At 40.7% G+C, this 13,198-nt stretch overlaps 1 protein-coding gene across 7 annotated transcripts in view; it reads right to left on the bottom strand.

Moving 5' to 3' along the window:
- The window catches only part of PTPN3 (protein tyrosine phosphatase non-receptor type 3), a 178,505-nt gene that overhangs the window by 31,436 nt on the left and 133,871 nt on the right, over nucleotides 1-13,198 (bottom strand). For all 7 annotated transcript variants that reach the window (XM_069958242.1, XM_069958243.1, XM_069958244.1 and 4 more), the window contains 5 exons: nucleotides 13,122-13,145; nucleotides 12,218-12,404; nucleotides 4,901-4,978; nucleotides 4,271-4,327; nucleotides 1,814-1,970 (listed from right to left, as the gene is read on the bottom strand). In XM_069958242.1, the coding sequence (XP_069814343.1) occupies nucleotides 1,814-1,970; nucleotides 4,271-4,327; nucleotides 4,901-4,978; nucleotides 12,218-12,404; nucleotides 13,122-13,145 (503 nt within the window). The remainder of the gene's footprint in view (nucleotides 1-1,813; nucleotides 1,971-4,270; nucleotides 4,328-4,900; nucleotides 4,979-12,217; nucleotides 12,405-13,121; nucleotides 13,146-13,198) is intronic.

Raw genomic sequence — 13,198 nt, forward strand, 5'->3', positions numbered from 1 at the left:
TCCCTCTACTGTTGTCTCCAGTTCAGGTGCAGTTTGCAATTAGGCTCCATTTACTTCAATGGAACTGAGTTTTAAAACCCCACCCAGACTGGAGACAACAGTAGGGGGGAAGTGGCCATGTTTATGTAGCGCTGGATAAGCCCTTTTAGTAGCTGTGCTGTTTAAAAGAAGCAGGACAAAGGGTGAGTAGCAAAAGCCAAGCAACTAAGATACATGTAGCAGCTGGTATGTGTTTCTTAGGTGCTTGGCTTCTGCTTCTCACCCTTGTATGTCCTACTACTTTTAAACTGCACAGCTAATAAAGAAGATCATATTGGATGGCGAGTGCTCTGCAGATTACCTTTTGTTCACTTGAACAGGAGTTGAGCTGTAGTTACAGAACTGCTGCACAGTGAATGGAGACAAAATTTAATCTGTAATGCTGGCACTGACCAGCTGATCGGCCTGCTAATTAGTAACTTATGAGCTATCCTAGATATTTTATAAGTCAGATTTGCCTAGAAAAAACCTTTAAGCTCCCACCAGCAGCGGCTGAAGGTAGCTAGAATAGCATGTTTTATAGTATGCAGTATGTCTATTGAAGCAGACTTAGAGCTCTGTATCATAAAAAAATATAAATGAAGTTAAATTGGTATTTTGCTCAGGTAAAATACATGTTGAATCATCCCCCCTCCTGGAGACTACCAATTAGTTTCATACAAGATATCTTTTCAGTCTTCTTCCCCAACTTGTGAGCCTTCTGCTTTCTGCTGAAAACACAGAAAACTGTGTGTGGGCTATTCCTTCATCTCTGCTCTGAACCCCCTTCCCTTCCAAGACGGCTCATGTAAACAGCATGCCTGGCTGTCTCTCTCTGCACCCTGTAATGTCAGGAGGGTAATCTGAGGCCAAGTTGCTGGTGATCAAACTGTGATTAACGCTCAGCATAACAGAGTGCAGATACACCCATCCAGGGAAGCTGTTTTGGAAGGGAGAAAGGAGGAGGGAGATCAGAGGGGAGGTTCAATGAACAGCTCACGCCGTTTTTTGTGTCTTCAGCAGAAAGCAGCAGCCCAAAACAGGGGGAAGAGACTGAAAGTATAACAATAAGTATGGAACAAATTATTAGTCTCCAAGTGAAGCGATGATTCAACATGTATTCTACCTTGCCGGAATACCCCTTTAATGAGAGTAGAATTGTAAACCTTAGACTGCTATGATGATAAAGACTTAAGATTTTAATTTATAACTGTGGAATTTAAAACAGATGAGTACATTTGACCAGGTTTTTTTTTTCAGAATATTGCAGTAAAGCCTGACCTAAAAGGACACCTGTCACGCGGTGTATCGGGGCAGAGACCGCCCGACCCCCCCGTGGAGCCCTGAAAACTTACTCTTTTCTTGTAGTCCCGCTCCTGGACCCGATCCCGGGACGGAAATATCATCGTCGGAAACGGTGCGCACGATTCACCAGAGATGAGTCCGATGCCCATAGAAAATCTCTGTCCTGGGACTGGGTCCAGAAGAGGGATTTCCAAGAAAGAGTAAGTATTCAGGGCTCCACGGGGGGTGGGTAAGGCGGGCTTTGCTCTGGCACACCGCGTGACAGGTCTTTACACACATACATTGATATTGATGCTGTGTAATCCCTATCTGAATGTTTTCACCAATTATATTAATGCTGTTTTCCATTAGGGAGTTATGTACATAAAGTGTGTAGCAGAAAATGTTTACCAAAAGTCTTATATTATATAAGAATATTATATAATAGAATCATGTTGTTATACTAAAGATGTTGATCTGGCAAATTTCACCATCAAAACAAGAAAATTACCTTTGCGCCTAACCAGTAGAGCAAGTTCCCTTGTATGGGATTCCCGACTGGCTTTTATAAACATCACGACTTGATCATGTGTGTGCTCGGAGATATCTCGACCATTGATAAGAACAATCTGATCACCTTCCATGAGCTTAGGAGAACACTTATCTGCCTATGTAAGGATGACATACAAACAGAAATTTATTTTGTAAATTGCTTTCCATATGCCTTTTTTTTCCCAAAGGGCAAACTGAATATTTTAATGGTCTATAGATACTAAATAGCAGTAATTTTATAGACTTCATTTTCAAAATGGCTTCATACAGTAACAGTCACTTAAGTATTGTTTTTTTTTAATACAGTTTATACCAGGTTTACTTTTAAAAAAAAAAAAATTAAATACAGTTTATACCAGGTTATTTAAAAAGTGCCACTTATCAAATGTGTACATTATCAAACAGAAACAATTAAAGAGACTCTGTTAGTAGGTTTCTACTGTCCTGTTTTAGGGTAGCATAAAATAGTAACAGAAAAGCTGAACCGCATGATGCATCACTTACATTGTTCTGTGCAGCTGATCCAGAGCTATCCTTCTGAATATGGACAATAAGTCCTCTCCATTATTTGCGTGAGCCCACTAGTCCTCATTATTCATGATTAGCAGAAAACTCCACCCACCAGCTGCTAATTGGCAATTATCTATCCATGCTGTGCATAGTTAGTCAACTGTCAATCAGCAGCTGGAGGGCGGGGGAGGGGTGTGGCAAGAATCCTACTCTCCTGCATATTAGGAGAATGGCTGAACAGACTGATGTAAGTAATACACAGATCTTTTCAGCATTTCTGTCACTAGTTTATGTTGCCCTCATATAAGGCAGCATAAACCTAGTGACAGATTCCCTTTAAGCACGATTTGTATTAAGCACGATTTGCATTTAAAGAGAATGTACCATTAGGTACATCCTCTTTAATCTGACCCAGGAATAGAACGGCACCTTCACGGGCGAAGCCGGTGCCACGGTCGGTTTTTTGAACCACGGACCGGTTCTCGTGTGCGGCGCTGTTCTATCCATGGGTACCGGGTTGGGGCTGAAGCACAGGAGGCGGGCCAGCCCGCCCCCAGTGGGAGGGAATTCCCTCCCCTCTATGACGCAGCTTTATTAGAATCAATGGAGTCGCATCATACAGGGACGGGGGATTCCACCCACAGGGGGCGGCCCAGCCCGCCTCCTGTGCTTCGGCTTCCCTGTGACGGCGCCGTTCTATCCCTGGGTCAGATTAAATAGGATGTATCTGATTGTACATTCTGTTTTTAAAAAAAAAAACTCATTACTTAACATTTTTTAAGCTATATTACATTTTTTAAGCTAATACAGGTATTTAATACAGGTAGTAATGAAAAAAAAAAAAAATTTAGGCTATATTCACACACTGTACAAACAATGGCAGTTCCGCAGCAAACAGCTGTTGTTTAACACTACCTATGGCCAAAATTAACGTTCATGATCATTAATTCTGGCCGTAGGTTGCGTTAAGCAATGGCCATTTAGGGCGGAACGGCCATTGTTTGTACAGCTTGTCAACATAGCCTTAAAGGGTGACAGTATCACTTTAAAATGTTTACCATAATAACTTTATTTAAACAGATAATTTTCGGATTATACATTCTCTAAAGTGTAACTGTCACAGCTCTGCATAGTACAAGCAGCAGAGAAACACAGAGCCATGCCTTCATTGCTAGCTTGGCTACTCCTAGAGTCATGCATTTGTAAATAGCTTTATCGGGTTTCTGTACTTGGTGCTCTCTATCTTTGACACCAAGTACAGCATCTGGTATTGCTATTTAGAGCTAGAGAGCCCCACCAGCATGTTGATACAGTGCAACTATGATGTGCCTCTACACAGCTAATGTGTATGTATTCAGCATCTGTTTAGGATTTAGGCCTGTTTGGTTACATTTTTCTGATAAAAGGAGGCAGCATAAGTTAATGAAAAAATTATTAGAAACTCATGAATTTATTTAATATTTTTTTTGGTTAAGAAAGACAGTTCTACTGTAAGGCATATGTAAATCATTTGCAGGCCCCACACCTGTGAGCAGAACCAGAAAAGGGTCAGGCAAAATAAAATCTAAGCCAAACCTCTTATAGATCAGAGGTAATGATAGTAGGAACAACCCCATGGTTACCGCTTTGGCCATTTGACACTCTATGCAACAAAACATATCTTACACAAAAACTGTATATTTTGTGCACCACAAAACATGCATACAAGCAAGATAACATTCCCTGTAACAATATTATAACAGCTGCTGCTGGCAAGAATTTTTTTTTGCAAATATCTGACCTTACATCAACAAGCAAATACACACTCAGCAAATCCTAAGAAACTGTCTGAATTATTCTGTGTCCACAGGTATGTAATCTCACCACCTAAAAATGTGCACACCATTAATAAAATCATACAACTTACAGGTGATCCTGGGGTAATTCTGGAGACCACCAGTTGCATTTTCTGATCGACACCACCCTGTAAATACATAAAATTTCATATGATTCCTTTTACAATTTATAAACTTGTATAACTGAATATTTGCACAGCCACACATTAAAAAACATAATAGCATTTCATATATCATTATATATGATCATTATAAAATAAAAAAAGTTTATAAAAGAAAGAAAAGAAAGGAAACGCAACACGCTAATTGTGATGCTAGTGATCCATAAAAAGTAAGTTCTTCAGCACACACTGTAGCAGGTACCAATGCCAGACACAAACATAATCAGTGACAACTGTTTTGCACGCACGTGTCTATCTCAGGAAACACACATGCACATGCAGAATAGGTGTCACTGATTATGTTTACGGAATCCGTACCTGCTGAAGCGTGTGCTGATGGACTTACAATTTATGGATTGATACAGTAAAGAGTTGCATGTTGAGTGTACACTGCTATTCCAGAGAGTAAGCACCTCCATAGTAAGGTACTAGGCAATACTTATATTGGGTCCACTAATATACATATGCTTGAGTAAAGGAAGCAGTGTTAGTCTGTGTCTTTCACACAGTATATACATGTATATACTGTAAAAGTATTACCTTCAAGTTAAATCCAAATTTGCCCTCTTCATCAGGTATAATGCGGACCAACAGAAGATCTCCATTAGCAAGTTCATTCTATATATAGAGAGAAAAACATTAACTGTAAAAGCATTTTGATAACCTTTGTTCAGTAGAAGCAAAAAACAGTGCTCTTATCAATACCTTTACCTGCAGAAAAGGTTTATACTGGCAATTATACAATTACACTCAATTGTAAAGGTATTTAAAGTGTCACAGGCTGTCAAAATAATAAAAAAAAACCTTTTCAAATAATATGTCAAAAGTTTTGATCAGTCGGGGTCTGGGATCTAAGACTGTCCAGCAAACCCTAGAATTAGCCGAGAGAAGTGCTCAGCCAAGTGCTCTCACCCCCCGATTTATCTTAGTGTAAAACAAGCGATAAATGTAATTATTCCTCGTTCACATGCTAAGGGCTTATTTCCCTTGTGGACTTCACAGAAAATCCGCAAACTAGGAGCCTGTCACAAAATCCAGGTTAGATGTTAATGTGGATCACTCTGTGCTTTATGAAGGGTGAAAACGGAGGGGAAAATGTTTAACCAATCTCTAACAGGCTTGATATAAATCAGAAAAACTGCACCATGTATTCAATTCTGCGCAGGAAACAGAAATTTAGTGACAGCTAGGCTCAAGAAGAAGTATCCGACGTGCAGTGTCTGTTCGGCTTATTCCAGCCCAGATTGACAGGTTTCTTCTATATGTGTATATCAATCACAGTAAGCTAGGTAGAAAGAAGCTGGAGGCGAGACACCTAGCAGAAAAGTCTTTCTATGTCAGTACTTAAAGGTGCTTAAACTCTTTAGACAAAAGTCAGCACTCTCTCCTGACAGATGATCTTAGGAGTGAAAAGGATCCCCTTTGTTTTGAAAGAGAAAAGCTACTGCTGCAGCTTACCTCTCCTCTCTCCATTGTGAACACATGTACATTTGGCCGTGATGAATGTTTATGTGTATGGGGAGGTTGAGATAGACTGTTGGCCACATGACAGAAAATCTATGGCCATAACACTGGATGGAAGAGAGAATTACTAATAAAATGCGGCACTTAGTATAATGTAGAAAGAAAATAGATTAAAGAGGTTTTTTTCGGGATAAGACAATTACTAATAAATCTACAGCTGACACTCAGCCTCCTGCCGATTAGCTGTTCAGTGTCTGCACTATAATGAAAATAGGGCAGAAGCACTTGGCTTTGTTTCCTGTGTAGTGGTGGTCTGGTGTACTGCAGCTATGACTCCTTTTTTACTTTAATAGGAGCCGAGGCTACAGTACTCTGGTGCCACTGCCACACAGGGAAAAGAGTTAACTGCTTCCAACTCAATTCTTATTGTAGCGCGGGCACCAATCGACTGATCAGCGGGGGGGCGTGGTGTCGGCATCCTGAAAATACACTATTGGTAGCTTATCCTGTGGACAGGCTATCAGTTGATTTATACTGGACAACCCCTTTAATGGAATCAGGAACTTGTCACTAAATTGTGCAGCTATAGCAGCACAGACTCCATTATACATAGAAGAGAAAAGACTGGATTCCTTCAGCTCTCATAAAATCATTGAACTTTATTTCAGCAATTCATAAAAACAGCCGACGCGTTTCGAGCCAACTCGGCTCTTAGTCATGGCATCTAAGTAGAGACATAACAAGACAGACAAAGTGTAAGTTTATATACATACAAGGTGGTTAAAATACGTGTAACAAAAATGTTGTTATACGGGGATTATAGACAACAAAGTATTAGTATACATATATGCATAATGTACTAAATATAAGCATATAAAAATATGAACACAGAGATACTCGAGAACAACAGACTATAATTATGGTGGACAAATTGTGGTGTTCCCATCTGTAAATAAGTCTGTAGGACTGTGGTCATAATAGAGGCGCTAGTTGCAATGTACTCCCTTTCTGAGGTAATATGTATACCATAAAGAAAAAAAATATATAAAATTAAACCAAAAACCATGCATAGGGCATAGGTAAAATGATGGTTATAACAAGGGTAGGGTATATACATGCAAAAACCAACAAACAAAGCAAAACACTCCAGTGTATTACCTTAGGTATATGCAATCAATGGGGAAAAAAGATAATTCCTCCCATAACATAGGTCACTGGAGAGTAGGAAAACTCTGTGCAAAGAAAATATAGAAAAGAGAGCCTGTTGCATGAAGTTGGTTGCCATGAGTATGGACTGAGCGCAATAAACATTGAGATCCATCTGTGGACATTATGTATACATAGGATGCCACTCACCTACAGACCCATAGCAGCAGGAGACATGCAGATAACGCCGCAAGAGATCGTAGCGTCTGTGGCTAATGACCATGGTTGAGGATAAGTAGCCGGAAGGACCGGAAATGGTAACACGCGCCACTTCCGGTTTGGTGGAACGCAAAGTGCGTGTCACCATGTGTGTCACATCCGGCACGGTGAAACGCAAAATGCACGTCAGCGCAGTGCATGATCAAGAGTGCCCCGGCGTGCGCGCGCGCTCCACAGCGGAGCGCAGTGCACAAACATGCACATGCGCTCCACCATGGAACGCACACACACGAAGCCTCGGTCGGGATGAGAAGAGACCAATAAAGACAATGGTAATAACAAAAATGCATGACAACATGTGGGGAAATAGTGAATTGTCTATATGTCCAGAAATGTTAATAGTAACGGAAAAGAGGTTGGAAGCATGGACTATGATGAATGTACTTCATAGTGGGGAATAAAAATGGAGAAAATGCATCAAAAGAGTGCGCTGCAGCTTAGAGGGTACCAACACATTCCTATGTCACTAGATTATATACTATGAAAAGGGAACATTTGGAAAGGGTAGATAACAAAATATGCAAAACAGCAGAGTGTACGGGGTAAGACCCAATTTAATGAGAGATGGTTAGTACAAAAACATGAGATCACTTCTAATATTGAGGCCATGGGGTGCTCGTGTACCTAATTTAAAAATCCATTCTGCCTCCTTTTTTAACACTAACCTTCTCCAGTCCCCTCCTCTCCTCGGTTCTGGGACCCTGTCAATGGCATAGCAGCTAAAAGAGTTTACGTTACCATTATGGGTGGTGCAAAAATGTTTAGCAGCTCCAGAGAGTTGTAACCCCCCATATTTTATGCTGTGTACATGTTCTGCAATACGAGTTTTGAGCTTTCTTATAGAACATCCTACATACTGCAGATTGCAGTCTCTGCACTGTATGATGTATATTATATGATCGGATTCACAGCTCATGTGATGGCTTATTGTATATGTTTTGGTCAAATCACTGGAATGAAAGGTGTTGTGTCTCAGTGTATTTGCACATCCCGCACCGTGGTTTGCCACATGTGATAAAGCCTGTTTGTCTATTTGCTCTTAGGTTTCTAGTTTGTTTAGTACTAATGTACAGGCTCGGAGAGAGCAAACTACCCAAGGAAGGACCTCTTCGGGAGATAAAGTGACAACCTTCATCTAGTACCTTGGCTAGACCCTCATCCTGGCGTAAAATGCCTAAGTGTTTCCTCACGATGTTCCTAATTTTCTCAAACTCCTTGCTATAGGGAGTGCAAAAATATATCCCTCTGTTAAATTTCTCGTTGGTCTTATGATTTTTATTTCCATTGTTCAAAAAATCACCTCTCGGTTTGCTGGTTGCTATGTTCCTAGCTCTAGTGAGAGTAGATTCAGGGTAACCCCTGTCTCTCAATCTAGATTCCGTGTCCTGAATCTGACATAGTGTCGCCTCTGTGGTAGAGCAGGCTCTGATTGTCCTGATGAACTCGCCCACTGGTATCGCCTGTATGGTATGCCTTGGGTGATGACTAGTGGCATGTAAAACTGTATTGCCTGCCGTTGGTTTTCTGTACATGGCGGTGTCTACTCTTCCTGTTTGGGCATTTCCTGTGAGTTCAATGTCCAAAAATGAAATTTTAGTTTTTGAGGTTTCATGTGTGAATCGTAAATTGTACTCGTTTTGATTGAGCATGGCAACAAAGGATGGTATGGACAACACATCGCCCGACCACACAATAAGTATGTCGTCGATGTATCGCCCATACCACCCGGTGCTGCCCGCAAAAGTGTTGTGATCGGAGTAGATACACTCCTCCTCCCACCAAGCCATCACTAAATTAGCCAAGCACGCTGGCCCTATACATTGTGCTGTCCATGACGACCACCTTGCCCCCCTTGTCCGCATTCTTTATGACTAGGTCCTTGTGTTCTATCAGTTCCCTTAAAGCACAGCGTGCTTGCTGTCCTTGACGACCACCTAACTTACAAAATTCTCACCTCGGACCCCACAGACAGATGCAAAAAACTGCTTACATCCCTCATTAACCATTGTGTCAATGAAGGCTTTTTTTCCGATAGGGAAGCCAAGTTTCTAGTGCCAGACAACCCCATCATGCCCATCTTCCATGGAGTCCCTAAAGTCCACAAGGGGTTGTCTCCTCCCCCTCTTAGGCCGATAATCGCTGGTATTGGCTCTTTAAATGAGAATCTTTGCACATGAGTTGATTCCCTTTTATAACCCTTGGTAGTCAGGGTCCCCGTATATACACGTGACAGCAAAGAAGTTCTCCGTCTCTTTGATAAGTTTAGATGGGACAAAAACCATTCCTGGCTCACATGTGATGTCACTGCTTTGTATTCCTCAATCCCACATAACATCGCTATAACAGCAGTGGCATACCATCTTTATAAATATAGTCCCTACACCGAAGAGCTTTGCAAATTCATATTGGAGGTACTCAAATACCTGCTTTCCAATAATTTTTTTTCATTCAATGAGGTTTTTTACCTGCAGGCAGTAGAAGCGCCTATGGGGGCGAAATTCTCGCCCTCCTTGGCTAATTTAGTGATGGCTTGGTGGGAGGAGGAGTGTATCTACTCCGATCACAACACTTTTGCGGGCAGCATCGGGTGGTATGGGCGATACATCGACGACATACTTATTGTGTGGTCGGGCGATGTGTCGTCCATACCATCCTTTGTTGCCATGCTCAATCAAAACGAGTACAATTTAAGATTCACAAATGAAACATCAAAAACTAAAATTTCATTTTTAGACATTGAACTCACAGGAAATGCCCAAACAGGAAGAGTAGACACCACCATGTACAGAAAACCAACGGCAGGCAATACAGTTTTACATGCCACTAGTCATCACCCAAGGCATACCATACAGGCGATACCAGTGGGCGAGTTCATCAGGACAATCAGAGCCTGCTCTACCACAGAGGCGACACTATGTCAGATTCAGGACACGGAATCTAGATTGAGAGACAGGGGTTACCTAGGAACATAGCAACCAGCAAACCGAGAGGTAAAAATCGTAAGACCAACGAGAAATTTAACAGAGGGATATATTTTTGCACTCCCTATAGCAAGAAGTTTGAGAAAATTAGGAACATCGTGAGGAAACACTTAGGCATTTTACGCCAGGATGAGGGTCTAGCCAAGGTACTAGATGAAGTTTGTCACTTTATCTCCCGAAGAGGTCCTTCCTTGGGTAGTTTGCTCTCTCCGAGCCTGTACATTAGTACTAAACAAACTAGAAACCTAAGAGCAAATAGACAAACAGGCTTTATCACATGTGGCAAACCACGGTGCGGGATGTGCAAATACACTGAGAGACACAACACCTTTCATTCTAGTGATTTGACCAAAACATATACAATAAGCCATCACATGAGCTGTGAATCCGATCATATAATATACATCATACAGTGCAGAGACTGCAATCTGCAGTATGTAGGATGTTCTATAAGAAAGCTCAAAACTCGTATTGCAGAACATGTACACAGCATAAAAAATGGGGGGTTACAACTCTGGAGCTGCTAAACATTTTTGCACCACCCATAATGGTAACGTAAACTCTTTTAGCTGCTATGCCATTGACAGGGTCCCAGAACCGAGGAGAGGAGGGGACTGGAGAAGGTTAGTGTTAAAAAAGGAGGCAGAATGGATTTTTAAATTAGGTACACGAGCACCCCATGGCCTCAATATTAGAAGTGATCTCATGTTTTTGTACTAACCATCTCTCATTAAATTGGGTCTTACCCCGTACACTCTGCTGTTTTGCATATTTTGTTATCTACCCTTTCCAAATGTTCCCTTTTCATAGTATATAATCTAGTGACATAGGAATGTGTTGGTACCCTCTAAGCTGCAGCGCACTCTTTTGATGCATTTTCTCCATTTTTATTCCCCACTATGAAGTACATTCATCATAGTCCATGCTTCCATGGACTATGGATGTGACACACATGGTGACACGCACTTTGCTTTCCACCAAACCGGAAGTGGCGCGTGTTACCATTTCCGGTCCTTCCTGCTACTTATCCTCAACCATGGTCATTAGCCACAGACGCTGCGATCTCTTGCGGCGTTATCTGCATGTCTCCTGCTGCTATGGGTCTGTAGGTGAGTGATATCCTATGTATACATAATGTCCACAGATGGATCTCAATTTTTATTGCGCCCAGTCCATACTCATGGCAACCAACTTCATGCAACAGGCTCTCTTTTCTATATTCTCTTTGCACAGAGTTTTCCTACTCTCCAGTGACCTATGTTATGGGAGGAATTATCTTTTTTCCCCATTGATTGCATATACCTAAGGTAATACACTGGAGTGTTTTGCTTTGTTTGTTGGTTTTTGCATGTATATACCCTACCCTTGTTATAACCATCATTTTACCTATGCCCTATGCATGGTTTTTGGTTTAGATAATTATATATATATTTTTTTCTTTATGGTATACATATTACCTCAGAAAGGGAGTACATTGCAACTAGCGCCTCTATTATTACCACAGTCCTACAGACTTATTTACAGATGGGAACACCACAATTTGTCCACCACGATTATAGTCTGTTGTTCTCGAGTATCTCTGTGTTCATATTTTTATATGCTTATATTTAGTACATTATGCATATATGTATACTAATACTTTGTTGTCTATAATCCCCGTATAACAACATTTTTGTTACACGTATTTTAACCACCTTGTATGTATATACACTAACACTTTGTCTGTCTTGTTATGTCACTACTTAGATGCCATGACTAAGAGCCGAGTTGGCTCGAAACGCGTCGGCTGTTTTTATGAATTGCTGAAATAAAGTTCAATGATTTTATGAGAGCTGAAGGAATCCAGTCTTTTCTCTTCTCTGTATATACCCCGGAATCCAGGGGCTACACCTTCGTGCTCTGAAACCTATATGGGATGCAAAGAAGTATGATCTATTTCACTGGGCGCTGACCACCCTTACTACGTTTGTTCTTCCATTATACATACCTTATCATAGTAGTACTGACTGGAATCCTCTGTTGAGCCCCCTTTCTTGATGGTATCGTAGGTGTCTAAAAATGTCTTGTCCACACCCTCAAGTGGATGTGAATGATTTGACAAACCATTGGGAGAACTAGGAAATGAACCTTGATTGCTCAGTTGGTTTTCTTTCGGACTGTGTTCTAATATATTTCTGTAATCAATAGCAGAGACAGAAACAACATTAAGTATGCACTACATTGACTGATGTACATACATTAATAGACGTACAATTTTTTTATTCATACAGTATATATGCAAAGTTTTTCAAATGTTAGCAAATATGTAATTTCTGTACAACAAATATGTCAGAAAAAATGGCAGAGAAATGGTTATTGTCCAAAGCAACCAATTAGAATCTGGCTTTCATTATTTAACCAGCTGCACTGTGGTTGGTTGTTTTAATAACTGTGTCGGGATGGAAAAGATGTATCAATGCATTTATGTTGTTTTCATTCTTAAATACAATGTAAAATATGGAAGTTAGGATAAATAGCATATTTTTAAAGCTCTTGTGCCTTTTTCCCAGACCTATACAAAAAAAAGGAGCTGTGATTTTGGAATCACACCAATTTTGTTCAACCTTATTTCATTCCTCAATAAACTAATGGTGCGTTTACATAGAGAGATTTGACAGATTTTTAAAGCCAAAGCCAAGAACAGACTATAAACAAAGAACAGGTCAAAGGAAAGACTGAGATTTCCCCTCTTTTCATTCCTGGCTTTGGCTTCAAAAATCTGTCAGATGAATCTCTTTGTGTAAACGGACCAATATCCACACAGTGTGCACCTTTTTAAAGAGCCTACTGTGGCCAGGGATCAATGTATTCTTTCCCAATGTGTTCAGACTAAAAGACAAAAATGAACTTACTTTGGAGAGTCTTGATCAGACAACCTAAACAGAATGAAGAGAAATCGTGAGATTGTGAAATAGGTTTGTGTCCCAAC

The sequence above is a fragment of the Dendropsophus ebraccatus genome, chromosome 2, assembly GCF_027789765.1.
Source record: "Dendropsophus ebraccatus isolate aDenEbr1 chromosome 2, aDenEbr1.pat, whole genome shotgun sequence".
In the NCBI taxonomy this organism is placed as follows: domain Eukaryota; kingdom Metazoa; phylum Chordata; class Amphibia; order Anura; family Hylidae; genus Dendropsophus; species Dendropsophus ebraccatus.